At 52.3% G+C, this 27644-nt stretch overlaps 2 protein-coding genes and 1 long non-coding RNA gene across 4 annotated transcripts in view; 2 read left to right on the forward strand and 1 right to left on the reverse strand.

Annotated features, from left to right (window-relative positions):
* The first annotated feature begins 143 nt into the window (after positions 1 to 143).
* Positions 144 to 8477, forward strand: PRAM1 (PML-RARA regulated adaptor molecule 1). Of its 2 annotated transcripts, none has more exons than XM_068173772.1 (10): positions 144 to 989; positions 2630 to 3431; positions 4805 to 4877; positions 5255 to 5367; positions 5670 to 5724; positions 6003 to 6096; positions 6374 to 6536; positions 7091 to 7124; positions 7696 to 7730; positions 8187 to 8477. In XM_068173772.1, exons 1-10 carry the CDS (start codon positions 987 to 989, stop codon positions 8189 to 8191), a joined length of 1377 nt encoding a protein of 458 aa, XP_068029873.1. In that variant the 5' UTR covers positions 144 to 986; the 3' UTR covers positions 8192 to 8477. The 2 variants fall into 2 exon arrangements, with proteins under 2 accessions (XP_068029873.1, XP_068029874.1); XM_068173773.1 differs by having other exon boundaries at positions 2630 to 3311; positions 8187 to 8474.
* Positions 8478 to 8975: 498 nt separating this feature from the next.
* Positions 8976 to 25984, forward strand: LOC137463207 (excitatory amino acid transporter 5-like). The gene is made up of 11 exons (XM_068174294.1): positions 8976 to 9473; positions 11612 to 11691; positions 15749 to 15961; positions 16637 to 16679; positions 17488 to 17710; positions 20586 to 20685; positions 20901 to 21134; positions 22624 to 22818; positions 23423 to 23557; positions 24362 to 24461; positions 24568 to 25984. The coding sequence occupies exons 1-11, from the start codon at positions 9297 to 9299 to the stop codon at positions 24703 to 24705; spliced, it is 1638 nt and encodes a 545-aa protein (XP_068030395.1). The 5' UTR covers positions 8976 to 9296; the 3' UTR covers positions 24706 to 25984.
* LOC137463208 (uncharacterized) overlaps positions 20312 to 27644 on the reverse strand; it is a 58705-nt gene continuing 51372 nt past the window's right edge. Inside the window, exons 2-3 of the long non-coding RNA XR_010993859.1 lie at positions 26276 to 26876; positions 20312 to 26243 (exon numbers count right to left, since the gene is read on the reverse strand). This is a non-coding gene — a long non-coding RNA (uncharacterized lncRNA). The remainder of the gene's footprint in view (positions 26244 to 26275; positions 26877 to 27644) is intronic.

Here is a 27644-nt window from a genome sequence, read left to right on the forward strand (position 1 = left end):
AGTCAGCTCCCTGTGGCTCCAGTGTGGGACCTCCCAGCACCGCCTCTCCATCCCATCTCCAGCTGGTGGGATCAAGCCCTCCCGTGCCCCCCAGGGCACCCACCTCCCTCTGCAGGACCCCCAGGACCACCTCCCTTGGCCAACAGGTGCCTGCCTGCCCGCCTCAGCCTTCCCCATGTCCTCAAATTCTGTCTTATCCTTAAACCATCTGCAGGCTGGAGCCACCGCGGGCACTGCTGGTGGGACACCGTCCCAAAGGGCTGCAGGGACGCGCCAGTCCTGGAGCAGGGACACCAGCACCGACCAGCAGGCCAGAGCACCCCTGCCAGGGTGTCAGACCATTCCTGCCTCAGAGGCAGTGAGCAGTGACACCAGGACAGCTAGGCACTCTGATGGCTCGACACAGCACCCTGCCGTGCAGAGCTTCCCCTTGCTTCCCAGAGGAATTAGGCTCTTCAGCAGAGCTCATGTCCCACATGAAGAGCCTAATTCCAGGAAGCCGTAAGCCCTCACCCAGCTTTTCTGTGCCCCGCAGAGCTCAGCTGTGCACCCTCTGCACCTCCCCACTCTGCAAGTCCTGTGCAGCTTTTAGCCCTGACCTGCAGAGGAATCCTGGGCCACCACTGGACAAGGGCATTGCCCACCCTCCTGCTCCCATCCCCTTGCATCCCGCAGTCAGTTCCCAAATCTGGGGCTCTCCTTTATGGCCAGCAGGACTTGGTGGGCTGCAAGTGTCAAAGAGCAGCAGAGCCAAACTAGCAGTGTACCAAGAGCTGCTCCTCCTCCTCTTTCTCCTCCTCCTTGTGCCGTCTCACTAGGTCTCATCAGGCAAAAGCAACTTCCTGGTGTTGCACACAGCTCCTCACCAGCTGTTAGGAAGGAGCTTCTGGTTTCAAAGGAGGGGACCTCAGAGAGGCTTGTCCAGAATGCTTCAGGTGGTCTTCAGCAAGTAGGTGAGCACACAGGAAAGCATCCACTGATGGAAGATGGTGAGTAAGAACCAGACCTGAGCTTTTGTGGACATGGGGATGGGACACTGGGAGCCATACATCCTGGTTGGAATGGTTTTGGGGATGTCCTTGTGAGGGGCTGAATCTGGCCAACACCCTCACTCCTCCTGAAAGGCAAAGTCCTCCTCTACCTCTGAGCTGGATGGAGCTTCAAAGGTCTCTGACCAGTTTCTGGGCTTGGAGGGAGGTTTGCTGGGTGAACTTAGGCTGAATATAAACATATGTGAAAGGAGGAGGCCACACTCCCACCGAGTCCAGGAGAGCCCCCACCAACACAAAATGGACTGGAAAAGCTGGAACTGATCATAGTGATGGCAGTGCTGTACATCCAAGGGCTCTGACCAAGTCCCAGGTCATGGAAGAGGCCCAAAACTGATCATTACAAACCACCAGATCATTCAGGTGTCAAAAATCCCACCGGCATGTTTGGGAATCTGGAAAACGTTCTTTTTTTCACTAATTTGAGTGAAAGCCCCAGTGATGGTATACAGGAAATGGCACATTCAGGCTGCTTCAGCACTGCTATACCAAGTGTGCATTTGAGGGTTTACTAGGAAAACTGGGGTGTTTGCCTGGGGAACTTGCACTTTTGTAAGTCTGTACATATACATTTGATCAGTTATGTCTAAAAATATTGCATCAACTTCTCTCCATAGCAGCCTTTCCTTTGTGAAAATAAAAATTATGCAATGACAAACTCAAACTGAAATCCCAGAAGGATAAAAACTCCAAAACCAAAGCGTACAGCTCCAGTGAAGCATCCAGCTCCAGTGCAAAGGGACACTGTGGTCTGGGGACAGGGGCGTGGGAGAAAGATGGGGAGGGTAAGGTGTTCCCTCCCCTCTCACAAGGTCCATCTGAGAAGATTAGGAAAAAATGTAGCCCCATCTCATAGCTTTGTGCCATACCTCCAACCTGGCAGTCTTCTTCCAAGAGCTGTTCACAGCCTCCTCCTGGCAGTGTTTCTCTGGAGGCTCTAGAGAAAGGTGAATTTTGGTCACTGAGGAAGCTAAGGGCAGTTCTGTGCTTTAGCAGATGTGTCCTGGTTCATGTGTGCACAGTGTGAACCACACAGGAAAGACACATGTCAGAAAAGTAGGGCAGTCTGCTGCCTCTTGGCCTTGTTTTTTCTGCACACAAGCTTTGGTGGGATGAGTCTCAGCAGTGCCATCCCAGCTTTTCCTCCAGGGAGGGATCCGATGGCCCTGTGCGGTCTCCTCCAACAACTCATCATGGAAAACAGGACCAGGGCAAGGCAGGTTGCTCCCATCTGAGCTCTGGGGAATCTCTGGATCTCACCTTCTGCCCTCAGAAGCTTTGCTACTACCCAGTTCCCCTGACTTGATGGCCCTTGGTAGTGGACAGAGGGTGGATCAGACCAAAAGACTCCAGGCAAGGTCTCCTGGATGCCCTCATGGTGGGGTAACCTGGCCCCAGTTTGGTGCAGCCCCATGTTGTTTTCTCAGATATATTCAGGACCTTTTTGAGCAAAGATCTTGTTTTGTGGAGAAGACTTAGTGTGAGACCATGTTGAAGGAATACCGCATTCCCCAGGGGGGATTTTGACTCATTTTCCTCCGTGGTGTTTTAACAGGAACTGGTTTTTTTAATGGTTGCAGATGCATCTGGAGGGGAGCGACGCTGTGGTGAGGCACCTTCGGGCAAAGTTCCAACAGAAGAGGAAAGAACCTCCCAATGTGGGTGGCTGGCCAGAGAGTCACCCTGCAGCCTCTCATGGACCAGAGCCAGGACAGACCTCTGCCATGGCCTCCAAGGGTGATCCTCTTCAGGAGGCTCCCAGGAGCAGGAGGGACTGCAGCAGGCCCTCTCCACCTCACAGTACGGGTCAGAGTATGGGACAGCATTCGCCTCATTCTGCCTGCGAGATCCCGGCACGAATGGTGTGTCGGAAGAAGGGGACGGCTCCAGGTGCCAACATCCACCCAGTGCCTGCAAAGCCGGGAGGAGATGTGTTGAACAAGAAGGTGGAAGCCAGCTTTGATCCTCCCCACAGGAAGCCAGCCCAGCAGACATGGCCACCTGCCAGAGACAAGGGGGCTCCAGTGGTTCTTGCCAAAGGTGCAGCTGCTGCAGCCCCCCGGCTTGCTGTGGGAAGCTCCCAAAGGACAGAGCACCCAGCTCTGCCCTGGAGGAAGCCTTTGCCACATGTCAGGGCACTGGGAGTGAAGCCAGGCAAGCCCCGACGCCCTCCTGATGTGGATTTGGCAAAGTTCAGAGCAGCTGCACATCCTGGGAAACCCATCAGTCCTGCCACAGAACCACCAAGGAGTGCTCAGCTGGGTATGGCCAGGCATAGGAAGGTCCCTCAGGGAAGGGAGCTGCTCATTCAGGAAGGAAGATCTCCCCACTTAGAGCCTGCAGCTCCTGGGAGATGGAAATACTGGGAGGGCTTATGGAGAGGTGGGGGCTTGTATTACCAAAGGGGCTTTTATAGGCAACAGCATGAGGATGAGAATGAGAGAGGAGGGCAGGCAAAGAAATTAAGTGCCTGTCCCTGGCTGGGCACAAGTTTCCATCTCTGGAGTGTTTGTAGGAAGTAAGGTTGGAGTAAGTAACATGAGAGATATTGCCAAACTGGAGTGAGCCCAAGGTGGCTGGGGACTGGAGCACATGGAGAAGGAAAGGCTGAGACCCTGGCTTGTTCAGCTGGGAGGAGAGGGAAGAAGAGGAGATCTCACTGCCCACAGCTACCTAACGGGGAGAAGATGGGGCCAATCTCTTCCCAGAGGTGCCCAGGGGCAGGCCTGGGGGTGATGGGCATGACCAGTAGGGGAGGTGCCAGTCAGACACTGCCCCACCACACTCCACAGTGGCCTTCCAGAGCTAAGCCACTGTGGTGGTTTCTCAGAGTTGCTGTTCTGCAAATCCACACTACAGGTGATGAAAGCTGTTTCAAATACCATTTCTTGCTCAGTTTCTCTAACCATGGGAGTAGACTTCCCTTCCTTTCCTTAAGAGAACTGAAAAATCGAGTTTATCTATGTTATAATTAAAAGCTGTTATCAGGGCTGGCCACATGGTTGTGCTGGGGGATTCTCACATGACTAGCTACAAGTATTTATTTGTCTCATGGGTCCTGAGGCAAGCTGCAACATCTAGAATCACACCTTGCCTTGATTTGATCATTTTTGTTAATTTTTAGGGGAATCTTATGATTTTTAGGACCAAGTATCTGATTATGTATTACTTGGTACCGTAAACCAGCAGAGATTTGATGTTGTACTTGGGCCTTTGTGCCCATTCTTGGTTGGTCTGGTTGACCAGGCTGGAGACAAGGCTTGTGTTACAAAAAAGGGCATGTTAGCAGGGGTGTGGTCATGCTGGCAATCCTAAAAGGGGCAGCAGTATGTTCTGGTTGGTGATGCTCCTGAGTATGTGGACATATCCAGGACTTGCCCTGACTCTGGTACATATCTGGAATTTAGGGGTTTTCCACATTCATGATACCTCTTTTGGCCTCTTCCCCTCTCCTTCCATAATTTGTCCAGGAAGAAAGTAACTTTAGAAATATACAAATGGAAAAATACGTATTCAAGGTCCTCAGTGAGGAACCTGATGAGCTGTGCACCAGTGTGCTGGAAAAAAATCCCTAGATGGGCTATGGAGTAAAAAACTCCTTGCTCTATCAAGATGTGTAGTCAGTTTTATCTCCCCACCTCCCCCTGCACTAAATCCAGCCCGGAATGGCTCTGCCCTCAGGGTGGCTGATAGATCTGAGGAGAAAATATGAAATAATTGCTCCCTGCTCCCTCCTGTTGTGTTGTTTGTCACAGGTCGCCTGCAATCAGGCTGTGCTGCATCACTGCCTGCACGGTTCCCACTGCAGGATGCTCCGAGTGGCACAGGGTAAGGACTGAGGCAGCACTGCTATTCCAGGCTGTGCCAAGCCACTGGGAAGGGCACGAGATGTGACAGCAAGAGGATGTTTGGGTTTTCCTGCCTGCTGCTGGAGCCCAAGGTGTGGAAGTAGGTCCCACAGTGTGAAGTGCGACCATCCCTTGGGGCTATGTTACCTCACTGTGGCCATTGCACCCTGCTGTCCATCCACATCCAGCTGTGTGAGGAGCTGCTGGCACAGGGCACGGAGCTGCTGTCCAGCTCTGGCCCAGAGCCAGGGCCAGTCCATGGCCAGCCCACCCTCCTCCTGGCAGCCCCATTCTGCCCTCAGCCCCCAGTGCCATCACTGCAGCAGCACTTGCTAACCGTGCTCTGCCTCACAGCAGGGATGAAGATGAGATATACGATGATGTTGAGCCTGTTGAGCTGGCCAGGAGAAGCCCAGGCCTTCTGCTGCCTTCTGTGTCCCAGCTGCCAGCGTGTCCCTGCCCCAGAGGAGGTGAGTACAGGAGGGGCTTGGATGCTGTTTGGGGTGAGACCTGCAGCTCCAAGAGCCATGGGCAGTGAGCCATGGGCAGCAGCAGGGCCTGTGCTAAGCCTGCTGCTCCCCCACACAGGAGGGCAGCGGGTTCCTCTTGTAAATGGGCACAGGAAACCCTGATCCCCCCACACCTGAGGGCAAAGTCAGGATTTGGTCCCAGGAGAAGAGAGCTCTTGCTGCTCTTTGTATCCTGTTTTGGCAAGTGTTTACACCTCACAGCAGCCTCATGGCAGCACCTCTCCCGGGGTTTGGTTTTACAGGTGGAAATGCTAGCCGAGCCTCTGACAGGGTTACCTTGCTGGCAGCTACACAGAGGTAATGGGTTTTTTTACTCTTTCTAAAGGTCCCAAAATGGCCAGGGCTCCTTGCTGCTCTGACAAAGTTTCTGCTTTAATGGTCTCTGCTGGACTTGCAATAGGAAGGTCTGTGGTGAAGAGCACAAGCTGCAGGCTGTACACCTTGCCCCGAGAGCCTCCACAGCCCCAGGGCTGGCACAGGGAAATGCAATGGGGAGCAGCTGGCAGGGAGAAGGGGATGGGAGGGAGCAGAGCATGGGGTCATCTGAACCTTCCCATGGCTTTCAATGGCTGCAGAGGATCCCAGGTCTCCCAGAAGATGAAGACCATGACACTCAAGGCATGCAAGAAGGAAGAGAAGATGGACAGGGAGTTTCAGAAGAAATTCAAGGTGAGCAGCAGCGAGCGATCACTTTTCCCTTTGAGCTTCTTCTCCCCTTCTGGGAAGGGTGCAGTGCAATGGCAGAAAGGAGCTGTGCTCCACAGGCACCAGTGATACCCAGATCACACCCTGCCTTGTTCCCCCAGGTCACACCTGCCCCATTCCCCCAGGTCAGACCAGTCCCACAGACCATTTGGCCAGAGAGGAATCTGGTTTCTCTCAAGGAGGGAGAGTGGTCAGACCTGCCTGACTCAACTCTTCAAGGGCACTGCTGTTTGTGTTTCAGTTCGAAGGCAGCATCAGTGTCCTGACTCAGGTGATGGTCGACCCTGCAGCGACAGAGAAGAGGGGCGGAGCGAAGAACCTGCCACTGAGACGGGGAGAAATCCTTGATGTCATTCAGTTCACAAATCAGGAGCAAATCCTCTGCCGGAACAGCCAGAGGAGGTGTAAGTCTGGAGGGTGATGGGGCTTGCCCACAGCAGGGAGCACAGCACAGTTTGGGAAGAAGCTTCTTCATGCAAACACCCCCTGACAGACCTCCTGACAGATCTCCTCTACCTGTTAGACAGATCTGACAGGTACCCTGCTACCCTGAGAAGGTTCCCACTTTTCTCTGCACAAATGTCCTGCTCTTCCTTCCACTCAGCAGCAGCATTTCTGCTGTGAGCTGGGCTTGTCCTTTCCCTCTGCTAAAAGCTTTTGCAGTCCTCAAAGCCTCCAGGTGGAATGGGCTGCAGATCCCTCAGGCAGAGGAGAAGGGATCAGGCTCTTCCCTGCCAGCTGCCATTCAGCCTGGCAGGCCTCCCTCCTGACACTGCCCAGAGCAGGCTCCTCCTAAGGGTCCAGCTCAGCTGCCCAGAGCTGGATTCCTCCTTGTCCCAGCTCTTTCTGGGAACATGAGGTGTTGCTAAACCCTGGGCAGGGGCAGGTGCTGGGGTGATTCCTGCTCATGCCCTGGTTCCCAGCACAACCTGACATGTTTTTCTTCACTCTGTTGCAGATGGCTACGTGCCCCGGGCCATGATGCTGCCTCTGTGAGTACCCTTTCCCAGCCCCTTATCTCCACTCCATGAGCTGCAACAACTGCTCCATGAGTGGCCAGTACCAAACTAGTCCTGGCTGACAACTCAAAACTACCCAGCTCAGGCTGTGACCATAAGCCTAACACCAGCAGGTTCCCCTGGGTTGGAATCTGCCATTTCTGGTGTCAGGAGAGATTCTGTCACTGGGGCACTGGAAGCACTCCCCAGGCTGTGGTCCCTCATGTGGCACTTGCCCAGACACTGCTCAGAGGCTGCTGCTGGGACAGGATGAGGGTGCAGCCCCTCTGCAGGGCCAGATCTGCAGCTCCTGGCAGCCTGGCATGAGGCCACTGTCCTGAGAGGGGCCAAAGTCATCCTAACCCCACTCCAGATGGTCCCAGCCATGCAGGGAGAGCACAGCACTGGGAGGGGGAAACAGGGCTGCAGGTGGAACACGGGAGACCACAGACAGGTCAGGAGGAGCTGAGACAGACACAGCAGCAGGAACTGGCCCTTCAGGGTTGGGAGGTGGTGGAACATGGGACACCACACTACCCACAGCACCCCATCTTTCTCCTTGCAGGGACACTGACATCTATGATGACGTTGAGATTTATGGTAGGTGCACAGAACTGCTGCCATACCCATGCCCCTTCACTGGCCACAGTGACATTCACACCAAGCACCAGGATTCCCCTCCTCCTGACCCTTTGCTGTTTTGCTGCCTTCCCTCTCTCTCTTCCCTCTGTGTAATTCCTCTTCTTCTCCCTGAGGTTTCCTTTACTTACTCACAGTTCCCTAAAAGTCTTCATGTTCCTCTGTTCCCAATTATTTGGGCTTTTCTGCACCCTGTTCTCAGCTTGCTCCCTCCACTTGCTGCCAGCCCCAGGGCCCCTTCAATGTCCTTTGAGGTTTCCCTGATCCCCCAGACAACTCAGACTTCCCTTTCCTAAGTAGTTGCTCTCTCCTGACATGCAAACTCCATCTCTGGCTGGCAATGGCTCTGAAGATGGAGCTGAATAGATACAACTGTATTTCAGCTCTGCTCACAGGCACACACTTTAATTCTGACAGGCTGAGCTAACCACGCAGAGGCCAAAGGCACAAGACAGCACCACAGAGACCTCCCCAAGGGCTGAAACATGAACAGCACCAGACACCAGGCTCCTTTTCTGAAGGAGCTCTGCTTCTTCTGAGACAGACTGCAAAACCACCTTTTTCTGTCCCTGCCAGAGCAGTAGCATGGCTGCTCAGCACCTGGGGCTGCACAGATCCTGTCCCATGGGGCAGGGGGCCCCAGATCCTCGAGTCACACCATCACCATAGCTCTGTTTTGTCTGTGTAAAATATAGCAATGGTTCAAGAGGGTTTTATGTCCCTTTTTTCTTTTGGGGGGTGGGGAGAGAGGGGTGAAATCAGGCCCATAAAGATTTTAATATTTTCCCATTCCCAGAGCATCTTTAGCCTCGTACCCACCTGCCCTTTCTACACCACACTCTGGCCCTAGTGGCACTCCTGGCCTGAACCACAGGCAAACTGGACAGACAAATACTCTAAAATATAATGAATTATGGACCAGGTGCTCCAGCAGCATCTCATGGCCTTGGAGCAGCTTTCCTGGAGAGCTGGCAGGAGGGTGGATCCATTGGGGCAGATATTTGTGTGGGAACATTCAGCATCACCTTTTGGTGCCTTGGGCTGTGTCTGCAGATGCCATGGGAAGTTCTCTCATTCACTGAGAAAGTTTCCCTTTGCAGACCCTGCCCATGAAGGCCTCACAGATGGGGGCAGGATGGGGCTGCACTCACAGCCAGTGGGGAGCACAAATCTAGTGCAGGACCCAGATCTGGTGGCAGATTGGATCAGGAACAGTGAGAAGTTCAGGGGCTGAGTCCCTGCTCTCAGTCTGGACACTGGCCCCCAACCCCGGGGCTGGAGGGTTAAACTGGGAGGGTTCAGCACCTCACGGCAGGATGCCAAGCCCAGATTAACCAGTTGAAGACGTCACTTTCCATTATGGGAAAGGCTCCCAAATATCCCTGAAGCTTTTGGTTCTGGGGATTAGCCACCAGCACACTCAGCTCCTGGCACAGAGCAGGGGTCCACTGGCACTGCAGGGCCCGCGGCCATGAGTGGGGCTGGGAGCTGCTCCCAGGGGCATCATCTGGGCAGCTGAGGACGACCATGTGGGAGTGGGTCAGAAGAGCTGTGCTGCACTCGCTGTCCACGGCCGTCCTGCGCCTCTGGAAGTGGGTACGAGCTTTTTGGTACAAAAATGGCCTCTTGACTCTCTCGATGCTGTCGGTTGTCACCGGATGCCTCCTGGGGTTCCTGCTGCGGGCGCTGGAGCTGACAGACCTGGTAAGCCTGGCTGGGATAGTGACGGGAGTGAGGGGGATGGAGTGGGGCAGGGGGCAAGCCCTGGTTCCAGTAAGGGTCCCAGATGGGCACAGCCCCAAAAGCAAAGGCATCTGCCCAAGAAAACCACCTCAAGGCAGGTTTCTGCCCATGGCTTTTTTCTGTTTTCTCTTTTTTCTTTTTTTTTCCAAGAAGGTGCCGACAAATGCCCAAGCTATAGGACAAATCCTACCTCCCTCCAATGAGAGTGGGGAGCTCTGGGTTGGACCCCATGGGGCTGCAGGAGCTCGAGTTGGGATGAGGATGGGAAGGGGGGAATGTTTACTCAGGGGCTATATGCTCAGTAAACAGGCTCCCCCCCAACACCACCAGCAGGGTTGGGATCTGAGGGATAGGGTCCAGGGGCGGGGTTTGAGGGATGGGGTCCAAGGGGTGGGGTCCTCCCATTAGTCTCCCCAGCTGTGTGCAATCAAAGCACATTTCCATGCTCTGGAGAGGACTCAGCAAGTAACTAGAGGTCTGGTGGGGAGCCTGGAGGGCTTTGAGGAGCCACCTTCCTTTGAGGAGCCTTGGAGACAAAGCCATTGGAGAAAATGCAGGAAAAAGGCACAATTGCCTCAGCCCTTTTCAGGAGCATTGCGCTGTGAAACGGCACCGAGCTGAGATCTCTGACTGGGGGCAGCTGGGCCACGGCTCAGCCCTGATCCTCGGCCAGGCTGGGAGCCCAGGAGGGGGAATGCTGCTCTGGGAGAGCTCGGCTGATGCTGGAACATCCCTGTGTTGCCCACTAGGATTTAGCAAAGTCTTGTCATTTCAATTAGGCCCTTCAGCATCAGCGCAGCAGGGATGATCTCTTTACTTAATTGAAGCTGGGTGTAATCTCCCTGCTTCCCAGTGCACACACCCGTGAGAGCCCAGCAGCCACCCATGCTGGGCATGAGGCTGGCAGAGTCTTGGGGCTCCAGCCCCTTGTCCTGCCATGCATCAAGTTTATCCATCCTCTACTCCAGCCCATCCTGCCCTGTTGCCACAGCTCTGCTGTGGGCCTGGCAGCCACTAGAGACTGTCCCCACTAGAGACTTTTGTCACAAAATCTGGAGGAGAGCTGGAGAGGTGGCCAGTCCCCGCTTTCCTCCTTGCAATGGGAAAGTGTCACAAAGCTGAGAGACCCCCTGGCAAAAAGATGCTGTTCAGATCTGGCATTACCCCTTGTGCCCAGCTGGGCCCACCGCAGCTCCGCTCCCTGGGGACATCAGCCATGTCCAGGTCACACACTGGGACAGTGCAGGGACAGCACAGGGGAGCAATTGAACAGCTGCCTTGGTACCACTCAAAGCCCCAGCATGAGGTGGTGGCTTCTTATCTTGGAGCCAGCTCAGATCCCTCTCTGACACCTCTACAGTGGCACAGTGAAATAGGGGGATCAGGGATGGATGGATGGATGATGGATGGATGGATGGATGGATGGATGGATGGATGGTGGGTAGAGATAGGGATAGAGGGAAGAGGGATGCTGACCAGGCTGCTGGTCCCACAGACCCCTCACTCTCTCCTTGGTCATGGCTGTGGGATCCAGACTTTGGGGGATGCCTCTGCAGCCCTTCCCCATGTCCATGTGAGGGTTGTATGGGGTGGAGAGATGCCATTGCACCAAAGTTGTCCCATGCATGGGCCAGACACCTGGGCTCTCCCTGAGCTCGCCTTTTCCACCTGCAGCCATGAGATAATTCGCACCTTTAGTTGCTGCCAACAGCTTTGGGGCACTTTTGCCCCAAATCAGATGCAGCCAAGCCTCTGCTCCGTGATAATGAGTGCAATGGCTTTTGGGAGGAGCCAGTGGTGGGGCCATGTGGGCCATTCCCTAGAAGGCTACAGAACCAAGAATGTTTCTGGGAGGGGACCAACCCCACATGCTCCTTCCTTGTTTACAGCCAGGTTTGCCATGTGGCCAGTATTCCCCATCCCTGAGCCAACTCCCAGTAAGGGACAGCAGAGAAATGGCATCATGGAGTGCCTCAAGGAGTGGCTGCCAGTTCAGAACCAAGCTCAGAGCTGGGTCTGGTTGGGAAAAGGCAGATTGATCAAGTTTGAGCCCTTAACCCATAATCATTTACCTGACACATGCTCTGCTCTATGTGCAGGAGAAGCAGTATTTTTCCTTTCCTGGAGAGCTCCTCATGAGGATGCTGAAGATGCTGATCCTGCCCTTGATCACCTCCAGGTAAGACACCACCTTCTGCTCTAAAGTGCCATCTTTCCATCACATTGAAAAGATCACCCTGCGACCCCCCATTGAGGAGATAACCCCAAAACTGCATGGGGTGAGAATAATCCTGGCTCCAAGCAGCTGGCAGTCAAGCAGATGGCTTGGTGTCCATCAAACCCCATGATTAGCCAGCAACAGTCTGGGACAAATCCTCACCCGGATTTGGTAGGCACTTGCACCCATCTCAGATACCTGCACTGGCTGGGGTATTTCCCGTCCTTTGGGCAGCTGGTGATGCCAGGACCATCTCTGGGCTGTTTAACCTCAAAGCAGATTCTTTTAGAGGGATTTGAGAAAGTTCCAGTAAAAAATCATAAGCATTCCCCAGTGCTGTGTCTGTGTTTGCAAATCCTCATTTTATTGGCCCATACAGACCTAGAAATAAGGAACAGAGTCAGCAGTCCTACTGGGGTCTAAGCAAGTTCATGAAAACCTTGTATGGATTAACATATTGCAAACAATATGTTGGCATGTGCTCATCAGACACACACAAATGATCAAGCCCTTGTTCCCTCGAGGGTGTGTCTTTTCTCTGTTTTTGTCAGAGTTTGCTTGTTGTCCCATTTGCCTCTGGTTCATTTCTGAGAACAGAGTGGTCTCTATCCTGGCCACACTTGACCTGTTGAGTACCAGCCCTTGTAGAGAGGTCTGTACCTCACATCCCTCCCTGAGGTGCCTGAGGCTTTCCCTTTGCTTTCAGCTCTCCCTGCAGCTCAGTTGCTGAGTGGTCTCCTCTGCTCACTCTGCTGTCTGTGGGTGCAGGGTCTGCAGAGGCCTCCTGGGAGTTTTCTATCATGTTGGATTGAACCAGGTGAATGATGGTGAAGTGGTGTCTTCCCTCTAAGAACCATCCCAGAGGGGATTTGGTGTGCTCTGGGGATGGAGCTCTGGAGATCCCCAAGCCCCAAGCTGGAAAGCACCACCTATGCCAATGTTGCTTTTCTGGACTCTCTTGAGTTTCCAAGGCCCTTCTCCTCCTGGATGTGTGGCTGCTGAATGGGATCCATGGGCTGACCACCACCTCAGCCACCCTGTGTGTCCCCAAGGTTGGCACTGACCCTTGCAGCCTTCAATTATGTCCTGCCTCAGGGTCACGGCTTGGCTGGGTTCTGCAGGGGCTCAGTGTGGGTCTGTATGCATGGGGGGGCACACTGCAACTCCCAAACACTCACATTTCATAGAACCTGGGAATATCCAGAGCTGGAAGGGACCCACAGGGATCATTGATCCCAGCCCCTGTCCCTGCCCAGGCACCCCAACACCCCACCCTGAGCATCCCTGGCAGCGCTGTCCAAACGCTCCTGCAGCTCTGGCAGCCTTGGGGCCGGGACCATTCCCTGGGGAGCCTGGGCAGTGCCAGCACCCTCGGGGGGAAGAACCTTTCCCTGAGCTCCGTGCCAAGGCCTGGCCCAGCTCCAGCCCTTCCTGGGCTCCTGTCCCTGTTCCAGAGCAGAGCTCAGCCCCTGCCCCTCTGCCTCCCCTCGGGAGGAGCTGCAGCCCCCGAGGAGCCTCCCCTCAGTCTCCTGTGCTGCAGCTGAACGAGCCAAGTGCCCTCAGCCGCTCCTCAGACCCTTCCCAGCTCCGTGTCCCTCCTTGGGACACTCTCCAACAGCTTTGGATCCTTCTGACCTTGTGGTGCCCAAAGTGCCCCCAGCACTGGAGGTGAGGCTGCCCCAGTGCAGAGCAGAGTGGGACAATCCCTCCCTGGGCCTGGTGCCCCCAGGACAGGGTGGCCCTTTGGGCTGCCAGGACACAGCGGTGACTGAGATCCAACTTGCCACTGACCAGGACCCCCTGGTACCTTCCATGGTGCCGCTCTCCAGCCTCTCATTCCCAGTGTGTCCCTGCATCCAGGGCTGCCCCGTCCCAGGGCAGGATCCAACACTTGCCCTTGTTAAACATCATACAGCTGGGGATTTCCCAATCCTCACATTTGTCAGGGTCTCTCTGTGGGGCCTCTCTGTGCTTGAGAATGTCAGCAGTTCCTCCCAAGTGAGTGGCCTCAGCAAACCCAGTCCTGTACCCAACTTGTCCCCACCACCAGCACTGCTCTCCCTGCTGGAGCAGCCTGTAATGCCCTCTCTATTTTTAGCCCAGTTTTGCTGAGAAGTAGCTTATGGGTTGCTTCTTAGGAAAGCTTACATGTGCATGAAAACTGAACCTGCAGGCCTCTCCTGGCGGCATGGGGTCCATCTCCACCATGATTTTATGAACCTTGCTGGTACCTTCCTTTGCTCCTCACAATGACACACAGCAGTGGCATGAGGTGATGGAGATATAACAGTATCTCATGAAAAAGGGCAGCATCAGTTATTCAACATAAAATTACAGTAAGAACATAAACTTCTTAACCCTCACAGAAAACAGAAAACACAGCCAGACCTTGAGAAGGGGCTTGGAGGTGTCTCCTGCCCTTCACAGCTCAGCTTGAGTTGCCACAAGCTCATCCTGGGTGTGAGATCCTGTGAGCGTTGGCAGAGGAATGTACAGAGCCCAGTGATGCCCTTAGTGATGCTCAGCGATGTTGTGCTTTGACACGGAAGTGAGTTTTTTTAGGAAGTTGGGGTCAAACTAATCAGTGGTCAGGTTTGGGTATTGGTACTTGGAGTGACCACTGAGGGCATGGACACGCCTCTGAGAACACAGGGGGTTAAAAGCAGGAACTCCCAGGGGAGCTGTCTCTCTTTGGTTCTGGTCAGAGTGTGGTGCAGACCTGCCCTGCCCAGCCACGGGCTGGGTGAGGTAGGGGAAGCCATGAGGCCTGGTCGAGGTGAGCCAGGGGCTGAAGGGACTGGAACCAGGCCCCCTCCCTACTGGACAGAAGGGTGGAGAGAAACTGAGATGCTTTTGTTCCTCCCCCAGCCAGAGGGAAAAAGACAGAGAGCCTGAAGGCACCTGGAATTTGCCGGCACAGGAGAAGAAGAGGGGGGAAGGTGTCCAGCCGTGGGAGTTGGAGTTCTGGGCAGAGATTTCAGCCATCCGGGGAGTCCGAGACTTTTAACTCTTTTCTGGGAAATAAAGGCTTTGTAAAATATTACTCCTCCTCGATTTGAAAGAGAAGAGAGACAGGCTAAGACTTGAGATGTTAGAAGAAGGAATTTTTAAGTCGGAGGAGATGATGGAGTAGCTTTTGGTTAGACTTTTTTTGTTAGCCATAGACTGAACTAATTCTTCTTGTAACAGAAACTGCATTTTTAGGGAGATAAAATAGTGAGCTAAAAGACCTGCTTCAGCGACTACTAGTACAGGAATAGAGTGAACAGAAAAAGCTGAGGAGGGTGTAGTGATGCTCTTTGTCTTCAGGAAGAAGATGATTTTTGTTCTTCAGACCCTCAGCTTTAGGGGAGGAAGAAAATGGGGGGGACTGTTGTCCTAAAATAAAAAGCTGCAATGTTTTTTTTTTTAGTTCTTGGCAAAGCATCCTTAAAAGAGCCCTATGAGCAGTCTGTCCATGCACGGTGGTGAGAGCACTGTAACATGGAAAAGAAAGTGTCACTCTGGCAGATTTTCTCCGGGCGGTTGCCATGTGTGGCGTGGAAACACAAGGGTGGCAATTGTGTTTCCTGGGGGAGTCTGTGGTGCAAGAGAGACTCTTCTCTCCCTTAATGGACTGAGTATTTATTATCTGAAGGGTGGCAATTTAGTCAAGAATCCCGGGTGGTGTCTCACTGTGTTTTAGTGGAAATTGGGTGGGGGGAGGAGGAGTGTTCTAGAAGGTTTTCATTCTAGATTTAGTGTGTGTGTTTTTTATAGTAATAGTAGCTTAATAAAGTTTTTTTTTCCCTTTGTTATTAGGCTTGGGCCTGCTCTGCTCTGTTCCTGATTGCATTTCACAGCATTTATTTGGGGAAGGTGCATTTTCATAGGGGCGCTGGCATTGTGCCAGCATCAAACCATGACAGCTTTGGTTTAAAAAAACTATGGAAACCCCTCCCAATTGGAGATTTTGCCCATCAGGTGCATCTTGTGCAGTTTGGGGAGCAGGCAGTGACCACTCTGTTCTGTGCTGCAGCCTCATGTCTGGGCTGGCCACCATGGACTCCAAGGCCTGCGGGAAGATGGGGGTGATCACCATCACCTACTACCTTTGGACAACCTTCATGGCAGTGACCGTGGGGATCATCCTCGTGGTCAGCATCCATCCTGGTGCAGCTGCCCAGAAGGACAACTACTCTGTACGGAAAGTGGTGCTCAGCTCTGCCGACGCGTTACTGGATTTAATCAGGTGTGTCACAGGAATTCAGCAGAGCCAAGGCTGTGATAACAAAATCTTCCCAGAAGGTTTTGAGGTCCCAGAAGACCCTGAGATCTCAAGGGGAACAGGAGAACCGCTGGCCAGGTGCTGGTACCTCCAAGCCCAGCAACACAGGGTTCATTTCTCCCCACCCATGCCTCTCTGGCCACTCTGCCACTGCTCTCCCAAAGCCATCAGCAAAGAGATGCACTGCAGCAGAGATCTGACAGAGTCGTGTTCCCTGCAAGGTTTGGATTCTCCTCCGCAGCCCCAGCTGGGCCATGCCAAGCCGGGAGCTGGCCCAAGCTGGGTTAAGGCAGCGGATGGGGTTACCTGGGGAGGGGTTGCAGCAAATACCCAGGGGCTGGGGGAGAAGCTCCATTTCTGGGGCTACTGGATCGACTGGACCAGGCTCTGGGCAGGGGGTGCAGGTGGCAGATATCTGTCCCAGGCTCAGGCTTTCCACCAAACCCATCTACACATGGTTCTCAGTCCTGCTTTGCGTTCACCTTCCAGCCTTTCTTTGCTCTCAGCTTGCACAGCTGTCATAAGTTGTTATTGGCTTTCATGTCCTCTTGTGGGCATTGTGCCCACCAGAAATGCTTCCCAGGATGCTCCCTATGCTCTCATAACTCACTTTAACCCTGTGTCATTTGTCTCTTACAGAAACATGTTTCCTTCTAACCTGGTTGAAGCTTCATTCCAGCAGGTGAGTTCACCTGACCCCTGTGTGCAGCCAGGTTGGTGCTCAGCTCCACACGGGGCTGCCTCTGCCCAGCCACAGCCCGGACAGGAGCCCCTTCCCTTCCCTGAACTTCCCCTTCCCCTCCTCTGCATCCCCCCACACTCACCCAGGGCGGGCACCTGAAGGTAGGAGGGTGCTGGGGTGGGCACAAGCTCACAGGGAGCCCCGTGCCTGCCCTCTGCCTGCGAGGCTCTGTGGGGAAGCAGCACACACCCCTCAGATCCCGCTCCTGTGCAGCGGCTTTTTAATCCCCCGGGGTGGGCCGGCAGCAGGCAGGGAAAGGGACACAAAGAAGGGACACAAAGAAGGGACACAAAGAAGGGACACAAAGAAGGGACACAAAGAAGGGACACAAAGAAGGGACGCCTGAGGGAAGGTGGAGTGGTCAAAAGGGACAGACGGAGGGCCAGGTAGGCTGGAAGGACAGGGAAAACAAGCAAACTCCTGGCACTGGGAAAGCATCGGTAAAGCTCTCAGGAGCAGCGATGGAGGGACAGAGGGACCCCAGCGCTGTGCTGGCATCCCGCAGGGAGCCGGGTCACTAACACCACGAGTCTGCTCTGCAGCCTTAGCTGAGGACGGTCTGCAGCCAACAGCCACAGCTCCCCTTACCTGACTCTCACTCCTTGTTTCCACCAGCCTTTTACTGCCTGGAAACCAAACCTTTACATCCAGGAGCACCCAGCCTAGGGCTGGCTTGGCCTCCGTGTTGAGAGCAGGATGGAGCTCATGCCAGCAGCACACTAACCTCCCTCCTTTTCTTCTGTTCCAGTACCGAACTGTTCTTGTCCCGGTGGTGAAGTCTCCTGATTTTCCAAAGATCCCAGGAAAACCTGTCAATTTTATTTACTTTGCACCTGATGACAAAAACCCGGAAATCCATCGGCCTGTGTTCCTTGAGCTGACGCCATCACCCGAGATGACCTACAGGACCCTGGCTGGGACCAGCAATGAGATGAATGTCCTGGGCATTGTCATCTTCTCAGCAACCATAGGTACCTGCTCCTCCACGGGCCGGGGCAGCCCAGGGTGCCACTGCTGCGGTCTCCAGGCTTTACAGAGCGAAAGACGCGGCACAAGGTTCCTTTAGCTTCAACTGCCCCCATCCCTGGGAACTGGGCCCAGCACAGAGCTTGTGCCAAGGCCCCTGTCAGCACCACCTGTGGTGGAGCTCACTAAAGCTGTAGACATGGGGAAGGCTGTTTTTATTATCTTCACACATACAGCCGTACTTCCTTCAGAGCCCACGTGCGGGTCCTGAGGGTTTTCAAACCATTACATAAACTGGGGATTCCTTTTAATGAAGTCTGAAGTGAGGTGTAATTTTGCAGAGGCTGCCTGGGATACAGCTCACCACAAAGCCCCAAACCCTTCATGCTGAGTGTTCAGCCCCTGAGCAGGCAGGATGTCACAGCAGGGTCAAATTTGGCACTATTACAAATATATGAGGGTTCCCAACAGGACTTTCTGAAGGAGGTAGAGCAGCATCCTGCACTGAACAGCTTGCAGTCCTGTGTGGAAAAGGTGCTTGGCAGCAATTTTGGGAAGGAAGAAGGAGCAGAGGTTGGGGAGAGACACGTGCAAGAGAGGAGGTTTAAAGGGGAGAAAGACATTGAAAGGAGGAACTTGAAGCGGCCTCAAAGCGTAAGAGGACACAGATGCAAGGCTGAAGGAGAAAGGGAGGAAGGAGGGATCAGGAAGGAAAAAGAGTAGGAGGCAGTGAGATGAGCATGGTGGCAGGATTTTATGAGTAGATTAAGAGGTGAGGGCAAGGAGCTTGAACTTTGTGTATAAGGAACCAAAAAGCCAATTAGAGGATTTGAGGTGTGCAGGCAGGACAGCCAGCACAGCACTGGAGTGCGCTGGACTGCAGTCAGAGCCACGAGGAGCGGCCAGTTCCAAATGTGAGACCTCAGAGGAGGTGGCCACAGGGAGACTGGGGAGAGCCAGAGCCACTGACAGATCCCTACAGCCAGAGAAATGTCTCTGGCAATCTCCTGTCCCAGCAACCAACAGCCTCCACACACCTTGGACACCCAGGAAAGCTGCTGAGCTCCTGCCCACAGGACACGTGCCCCCTCCAGCCCTGCCAAACCTGTAAGGAGAAGCTGCTTTTCTCTTCTAAGATGACACTCCACAACCCCTCAAGCGTGGGAGTGGGATCAGCCAGAGTTAGGAGGCAGTGGGAGATCACCTGAGCCAGCCCCAGCCACCACCTGCACTTCCCATGTTTGCCCAGGATTAGAGCTCCACAAAGCCACAGACTGGCACAGCATCACCTGCACCAGGCACAGGCAGCTTGATAAAGGGCATTCCGACACCCACAGGGGGCTTTCCTTACGAGGAGAGGCTGAACTGAGTTTGCCTGGCAGAAAACAGGAGAGGGACAGGTGGAAGCTGGTTGAGCTCTCAGCACAGTGCATTTGTGTCCAGCACCAAAACTAGGCAGGTCGTGGGGCTGAGACCAAGGCATCCATGCTGCACCCACTAGGAACCCAGAGTGACTTTGCTATGAGGGGTGACCCCACACAGCCACCCCAGCTCTGACAGTTCTTCACTGTCACTGAGGGCCCCTCTGTTGCTTTTGAAACCCACGAGAGGGCAGAGCTTTCAAGATCCTTGCAGGAATCTCTTTACTTGGGCCATGTCTCCCAAATCAGCTCTGTAGGACTTGAAGAGAAATTACTTTCCTCCAAAGCAGCTGTTGTGGCTACCAAATACTGGATGAATGTCCACAGAGCTGAGGTTTAAACATGCAAAGCCTTGTCTCATTTCTGGCAAACGTGACCCCACCTCATCTCTCTTTTGAGCAAGGCAAGAGATCCAACCACCAGCCAAGGGCCTCTTGGAGTCCTCAACCCTGAAGACTGAAGAGGGATAAGCAGGACAAGATCCTGTCTATATTCTTCTTTTCCAAAATAAAACAGACACCTGCATAGTGCTTCAAAATTAATTTTAGCCAACACAGGAAGAAGGACTTGCACCAAGCTGGAAACAAGATGGGCAAATGCTCAAAGGTTCCTTTTCCCTTTGCTTGATGGGTTCCTGGAAAGCCTCCCAGCCAGTGAAAGCAATGGGGTTTAGCACTGGCAGACAGGACAGCACCATAACTCTTCTAACCGTTCAAACCATAGCCTGTATTTCTGCTCTATATTCCTTCAACAGAAAATTAGGCTGGATTATGTTAATGCAACAACATCAAAGGAAAAAAACAGGAGAGAAGGCTTAATGCCTGTATCTAAGCAACTCACTCAGATCCTTCCTGACATCACACTGTACAGCCACATGTGTTGTCACCACCATGGCACAGCCTGTGAGCCACCAACACTGAACAGCCCAGCCCATGAGGGAACTGGGCGTGGGACCGGAGCACTGCTCAGTCCCTATGGCAGCCAAGGCGCCTTTCACTCCACAGCAGGGCAGGGATGCAGCACAGCATCACATCCTCAGCTACAGAGAGCCCTACCACACCTTATCCTTAAAAGAATTCCATTTTTATTTCTAGAGTTCATTATTCTTGTATTATCAAATAGATTATTACACCTAATCCAGCTAATCCACAGTTTATCCACCCCAGGAAATGACTCTTCCAGCACTGAGCAGCAGTGAAGTTTATCTGTTTTCTGTGCAAGGAAGAGTCCAAATCCTAGATTTGGGTCTGGTGGGGCTTTGGGAGAAAAGGCCAGATGCTTGTGTTTGCTTGGAACAGAGAATGGCTCTGACTCGTAAGAGCACACGGCAACCAGTACTAAATCAGGTTTTGCCTGGTGACCCCCATTCTGTGGCCACCAGACCCTCAAGACACTTGGCCTGTCAGGTGCTGCTCCCGTGGTGCTCCCAAGTAAAGTAATCTGCTGTTCTTGCTTGCAGGACTTCTCCTGGGAAAAATGGGCGAGCGAGGAGCCCCGCTGGTTAACGTGTGCCAGTGTCTGAATGAAGCAGTTATGAAAATCGTCTCGATGGCTGTTTGGTAAAACTGGGTTTGATTGATTGATTGATTGATTGATTGATTTTCTTTCCTTCTATCTAATGGCAATGCCAGTCACAAGTCTGCAAGTGTCTGTTGTGAGCACTGAATTTGTTTTTGTACAACTGTACTGCACAGTACCAAACACTGCCGTTTCTAACCTGCAGTGCTATAGTGATTGCTGCACCCTCATAATTTTTTATGCTTATTTTTCGCAGGTACTTCCCCTTTGGCATTGTATTTCTCATAGCTGGAAAGATCTTGGAGATGGAAGATCCATCGGTTATTGGACAGAAGCTGGGACTGTATGTCATTACAGTAGTGTCAGGGCTTGCCTTCCATGGAATCATCCTCTTACCTCTGCTTTTTGTGCTCATCACCAAGAAAAACCCCTTTGCTTTTATTCAGGGGATACTGCAAGCCTTGCTGATCGCCTTAGCTACATCCTCCAGGTAGGAAAACAAGGATGGAACCTGCGGATACTGCAGAGCAGGGATCTGGTTTAGCAAGGGAGACATGGCTGTGTCTGGCCAGGTGAGCTCAGGGGGGACAGGTAACTCAAAAGAAAACTATGCTCCAGCACTGTTTGAAATGGGAATGCTCCTGGTTTTAGGAGGAAGCAGATGCTTGGCCCTGCCCTGGTTGGCCAACCTGGGCAGCTCGTGGTGCTCTTCCACTCACCCTCTCCCAGGGTTTTCCCAGAACAAACCAGCCATGTTTTTGTGTGTGTGTGCACACTGCATTGCTGCAGTTTTCTTTCCATTCATTCAAACTAGGACTGTTGTAGGTGCTTTCTAAGCTGCCTGGGGTTATGATCCTGGAGTTTAACTGAAAATGCCAAAAAGCTCTTCAGAACACTTTACTGACAATCTAAAATCAACTACAGTGTATCCCAAGTTCATCCATAGAAAAATCTTGCCTACTTTGAAAAGATTTAAATAATTTTATATTTATCTATTCTATTTTCATTGAAATACATTCCTTATAACAATGAAAAAAACTTCACACTATAAACTACTATCCTTTCCAGAAGACACACAAATTCAAACATTTTTGGAGCACATTTGACCAGGCAAAGGGTTTTTCTTGCCTCTCTGTTGCTTCCTCACATAATCCCAAAAATACCTGGACTCTGCCTCCCTTCCCCAATGCCCACCACTGCAACTGTTGCTTCTGCAACTGTTAATAACCTGGTCTCCTCCTGAACCTGGATCTCCAGCTCTGTCTCCATCAGGCTTCTCCTCCCTGTGCTCTGCAGCCAGCTAAGGGAGGGAGAACTGTCACAGGGAGAACACCCTGCTCCTTGTCCCAGCCCCATGGTCCGCGGGCTGGGGCCATCGCTCTGCATCCAGAGCCCTTCCCAAACGCAGTCTCCACCTCCCAGAGTCTGTTGCGATCCCATGGACTTCTTTTCTGTGGTTTCCTTTCTTCAACCTGTTCTTCTTCCTCCGTTCATCATCCCGGTTCCTGTGGGACAGTTGTCATCTTCATGCTAGACAGAAACAAGAGAGAGAGGCCAGGGTTGCAGAAGCTGAGGCAGGCATCCCTCATGGAGGAGACAGGTGAGGATGACGGGGGTCTGGCTGGACCCCAACGCAGCAGTGCTGGCACACATTGTCTCATGCCCCAGGAGGTGCTGCAGTATTAACGTGGGCACCAGGGATGGTCAAGAGAGCTGCAGCCATGGCACACAGGTGGTTAAAGTGGCCTTCAGTCACTGAAATGACATTCTGACATTTTCTCTCTCAGCCTGCAGCTCACTTGGCTGGTTATGTCTATTCCCCGGGTGGTGAAAGCTGAAGAGACTTTCATTGCTACAGCAATTTGTGCAACACTGCAGCATCCACCCCCAGGAGGGCTGGTATTTCTGTCCCATCACACTGACTCCAGCTTATAAAGCTCAACACAAACAGCAATTACTGCTCGTTTCTTGTCCTGCAGCTCAGCCACCCTGCCCATCACCCTCAAGTGTCTCCTGGAGAACAACGGCATTGACAGGCGCGTGGCGCGCTTCGTGCTCCCCGTTGGGGCCACCATCAACATGGACGGCACCGCGCTCTACGAGGCCGTTGCTGCCATCTTCATCGCCCAGGTCAATGAGTATGAATTGGATTTGGGACAGATTATAACTATAAGGTAAAAGTTTCTTTGCAGCAGCCAGATTATTTATCTCTATTCCTATTTATGGACATTAGGACAACCTCTTGCATTTTTCCTGTTTGCAGAGATCTTGTTAATACAGAGTGACCTTTGCTGGGAAGCTGAGGAGCAGGGGAGGGAGCAGCATGTCCCAGTCCCTATGCTGTGTGCCAGGGAAAGCTGGGCTGGCTCTGCACCCCCAAATCTGCTGCAAGTCAAGGACTTTGCCTGTAGGGAAAAGCCTAGCTGCACAGACATGTGGCTGGAGCAGGTCAGCACTGCAGGGCTGAGCACAGAAGGATTTGTGCAGGTGTCATTTACTCCCTTTCAGGAATGGGATATTCTCATTTTATAAGCAGGGAAATAATAATTAAGCCCATTTGCAAATATTTAGTAATTTTAATGAGGAAGTCCCTACACTGAAGGCAGGGGGGAGCACAGAGCACCCGCTGCCAGCCCCTGCTGTGTACAGGGGAATTTGTGACAGCGCCTGGGAGCAGGAAGGTGGAGGATGTCAGATCCAATCCAGTCCTTCCACACAGCAATAACTTTGCCATGCAAACATGCTAGTTTGAATTGCAGAGCCACCTTCTCTTTGCAGCATCACGGCCTCGGCAGCCAGCATTGGGGCCGCTGGGATCCCACAGTCCGGGCTCGTCACCATGGTCATCGTGCTCACCTCCGTGGGGCTGCCCACCGAGGACATCACCCTCATCATCGCCGTCGACTGGGCTCTGTAAGTGCTCTCCAGGCCACTGCTGTGGGCAGTGCCCCTGTCAATTCATGGTGATGTATCTTTATCTTGATGGATGAAACCAGACTGCTCTCAAGACAGAAACTGATGCTGGATTACACTTGTCACAGACAAATAAACTCACAGCTGTGAAATGTGCCATTCTAAAGTACTAAGATAAAAACAAAGTGAGTCATTAGGTGAGAAACCACAGAGCAGATGCTGAGTTAGGGAAGTGACATGCGGGTGGCTGGTTTGTACTTTCCAGCCCCCCAGGGAAAAAGGGGAATAGTGCCAAGTATCAAGGCTACTTTTCTTTTTCCCTCCCCCTTTTCTCTTTCCCCCAACAAAGGAAGGTTAACACACCACCAGTTCAACCTTTCAGCATCACAGAGTATCCAGCACTGCTGGCTGGCACCTTCTACTAATGTGAGAGGTGCCTGGGTAGACAAGAGAGGAGGACCAGTGGCTGGATCTACAGAATTTCTCCTTGAGAGGCATCTCAAGGAATTCATAACTTGCTGAGGCAGCTCTCCCTGCACTTAGCACAACAGTGCCTGTCCCAGTTTGGAAGGAGGCACTGGCAGGTCCCTGCAGTGCTCACATAGGCAGGGTGAGGCAGATGCTGCCCCAGCACGGGGCTCACATGGGGACCGTTTTCTCTCTGCATCTCCAAAACCAGCACAGCACTTGGCAACACCAGTGGGAGGGACAGTCGGGATGGGGGCTGACGTGTTCCAAAGCCATCAACACCCCGGGCTCACTGGCTGTGGCCACCCCCTGCATCCTGGCGCTGTCTCCCTGCAGGGACCGACTGCGAACGATGACCAACGTCCTTGGCGACGCGCTGGCTGCTGGCATCATCGCGCACGTCTGCGAGAAGGACTTTGCCCCAAAGCCCCCCCCGGTACGTGCGGCATGGTGGGAGGGCAGGGGGTCGTGGGACATGGCAGGACAGGCACAAGGCACCTGCTCACTCCAGAAATTAAAACTCTGCTCTTTGCTTTTTGCAGCAAAACCCAGTGAGCAACACAGACAAGTTTCCTTCTGCAGAGACCTCACACCTGCATCCCAAAGACAATGGGATTGAAATTACTCAAGAAACCCTGTTGGATCAGACAGGAGTTCACTATAACATCTGCCAGGTGTAGATAACAGCATTCCTGCTCCCAGAAATGGCATCTTGGTGCTAAACACTGACATTGTGAGTGTCGCATATGGATGCTCTGCAAGATGAAGGCCTTACTTGGCACAAAAAGTGGGAAAACCCTCTCTTACCCTTTGAAGACCGTGGGATTCCCAGCAGGCACCCAAAGAGCATGGCTCTCCCACTGGGGCAGGGAGCCAGCTCCTCCCTGTGCCTGAGGACACAGCTGGAAGCTCGTTGCCCTGTCTTAAATGGCTGGGTTTGAAGGATTTATAACTCCCATTTTTCCAAGCTCACCTATTTTTGAAAGCTAGGGAAGTGAGCAGGTGTTAGCAGACTGGCTTTGGTAAGAATGCAGTAGGGATGGGACATAACAATGAACCCTCTGGCCAGCAGCTCTTTCCTGGAGGCCAGGCTGTGCTCCAGAAGCTTTTGTTTTCCTTATTATAGAGATTATTTTTTTAATCAATGCTTTTTATTTTACTACTGCATTCTCATCTAAAAACTAAGATTAAGTGAATTTTTGTCTAGAGCTCAAAATCCAAGTTGGACATAACTGGATTTCCCAGCTGTCAGGTTACAGACAGGATGGCTGAGCTGTTGCATTCTCCCAGGGACAGTGGGATCCACTGGCTGGAAGGAAGGAAGGCCCAGCTGTACACGTGTTTCTACAGCTGTTTTATTACAGATAACTAATTAACCAGGCCCAATTACAACTGTGTTGATTTTCCCAGCTAAGGATCTGTCCCCAAGCTCAAATTCCAATTACAGCCTTAAAATCCAGGCTTCCCGGAGCAGCCTTCTACACAAAAGCCTTTTATACCAACAATTCATGTCAGTGAATTAATTTGTCTCTCAAAATGTCAGTTCATCCCTTTTCTCCTTCTTGATCTTTCCTGACATAGAACTGGGAATCGTAACACCAGCTCAGACCACCACTCACATCACTGAACTGTTCTCCAACTGTACATAAAGAAAACATTTTCTGTGTGGAATTCTTTCCAGCTGAAGTCAGAGGTTGTAAAAAATTTTCTAATTTAGAAGAAATATTCATTCCAGTTTTGCCAAATGAAAAGCAGAAACTATTAAATATCATAAACCAGCTTTTGCACAAAAATTGTCTTATTTTAACTTATGAAAGCCTTCACATAATTAGAATCCTGGGAAACATAAGCTTGAGACACTGCTGCTAACTTTGGCCTTTTTCACCTTTTCTTCTTGGTAAGGTTAATTAATACCTTCTTAAACGTTACAGCCCAACTGCTCTTCAAGGAGCAGTCAAATCATTCGCAAGCCCAAAATAATCACATTTCAAATCAATCTCTGCAGCTTCCCCAGACATGCCTCCCTCCTTCCCATATAATTTATGATCACCTTGATACATCACACGTTGGTTCAGCATCACTGGCTCTGAAGGGCTTTGTGGCTGTTCCTCTACAGCAGGAGCGAGCTCGGCCACCCAAACCCCCCTGGGAGATGCTGGTGAACACTGGGGAGGCTCCAGGCAGCCCCAGCTCTGGACAAGGACCCGAGTTATCCCATCTGTCTGCAAGATATCCGTATCTCGCAGACACAGCTGGACAGACACCTCCAGTGCACCTGCTCCAACACAGTAATTTAAACAGGCAAGATTTATGAGACCTGTCTGGTCAGTCACTGGGGCATGGGAGTGCCCACATCCCTCACTGGATGAGTCCAGGCCAACCAGCACAGATACCAGCACAGGCAGCAGAGGCGAGTCTTTTCACATCCATTCTCCTCTCATTAATGAGCTCTGGATATTACAGCACACAATTAACCCTACAACAAAAGGCAGGATGCAGCATCCATGGCAAAGGTCCTTGAGTGAGTGCTGGGGCTGCAGGATGAGCCTCTGGGCAGTCACTCCCCATCACTGGGCTCTGGCTGCTGCAGACCAGACCACCTTATCCCCTGGCCCAGAAACCACAAGTCATACTAAAACAACTTAAACAGCATATCCTCAAGCTCACTGCAACAAAGAAAAAATACTACTGAAAAAACTGAGTATTATATCTCAGTAATAAATCTAGAGCTGGTGAAGCCAATCCCACCCTGTACAACTCACCCCAGGAGCTGCAAGTCCTGTGGTTTATCAATCTCAGAACGGTTGGATTGGAAAGGAACTTAAAGCTCAACTCCCACGGGCAGGGACACCTTCCACTAGACCAGGCTGTCCAAGCCCTGTTCAACCTGCCCTTGAAAGTGTAGGTAACATCTCTTACTATCTGTAATGTGAGATTCACATTAGCAGAGATGTTTTGATTTTGGAAATCAGCAGGAAGTATTTTGATGCTAATTAGGTGAAGTGTCATGCTGGAGTCCACACAGCCTTGTCCTTGTGACAAATACAGCAAGGGAGACCTTTGAGTCCAGCAGCCTCAAAACTGGCTTGTCATCACTGTGCCCCTCTAACAGAATAAAACATAAAACAAGGGGCAAAAATAATTCAGCTGCTTCTGAAAATCTCTTTGTGGTCTGGTATAGAGGGAAGGCATCATTATTGATGGGGAAAACCAAAAAGCAGCAAGGACAACCCATCTTCAGCACTGCACACTGTCACAGGACAGGCACCTAAACACCTTTAACAGGGTGGAAATGGCAGAAAAGTAAACGAAGCAGATTTATGGGATGGCCCAGCTGGTGAGGGGCCCACTGTCCCAGACTATGCCTTTGGAATGGCACCATCCCAACCCCACCCGTGTTTTCAATAATCTGCTGCTGGGGAAACACTGACACCACTACTTATCTGCTGCTCAGGGGGGAACAGCAGCCTCCCTGTGCCAGCCCTGAGAGCTGGTGGCACCCATGGAACCCCAGAATGCCAGCAGGGCTTTTGTAGAGAGCAACACAAACTCACTGGGGGCGAGGAACAAGAGATTTCTAGAAGACGAGGAAGTAGCAGAGTCTGGACAAAGTCACTGG

Source organism: Anomalospiza imberbis, chromosome 27 (assembly GCF_031753505.1).
Source record: "Anomalospiza imberbis isolate Cuckoo-Finch-1a 21T00152 chromosome 27, ASM3175350v1, whole genome shotgun sequence".
Classification (NCBI taxonomy): Eukaryota; Metazoa; Chordata; class Aves; order Passeriformes; family Viduidae; genus Anomalospiza; species Anomalospiza imberbis.

Bases quoted from the DNA above. Each gene is read 5' to 3' on its own strand.
- PRAM1 (XM_068173772.1), top strand. The intron at 5,725-6,002 runs GTAATGGGTTTT...CAATGGCTGCAG, and splicing joins TTGCTGGCAGCTACACAGAG to AGGATCCCAGGTCTCCCAGA. The intron at 7,125-7,695 runs GTGAGTACCCTT...TTCTCCTTGCAG, and splicing joins CGGGCCATGATGCTGCCTCT to GGACACTGACATCTATGATG.
- LOC137463207 (XM_068174294.1), top strand. From the start codon at position 9,297: ATGTGGGAGTGGGTCAGAAGAGCTGTGCTGCACTCGCTGTCCACGGCC. The intron at 20,686-20,900 runs GTAAAACTGGGT...TATTTTTCGCAG, and splicing joins ATCGTCTCGATGGCTGTTTG to GTACTTCCCCTTTGGCATTG. The intron at 21,135-22,623 runs GTAGGAAAACAA...CTTGTCCTGCAG, and splicing joins GCCTTAGCTACATCCTCCAG to CTCAGCCACCCTGCCCATCA.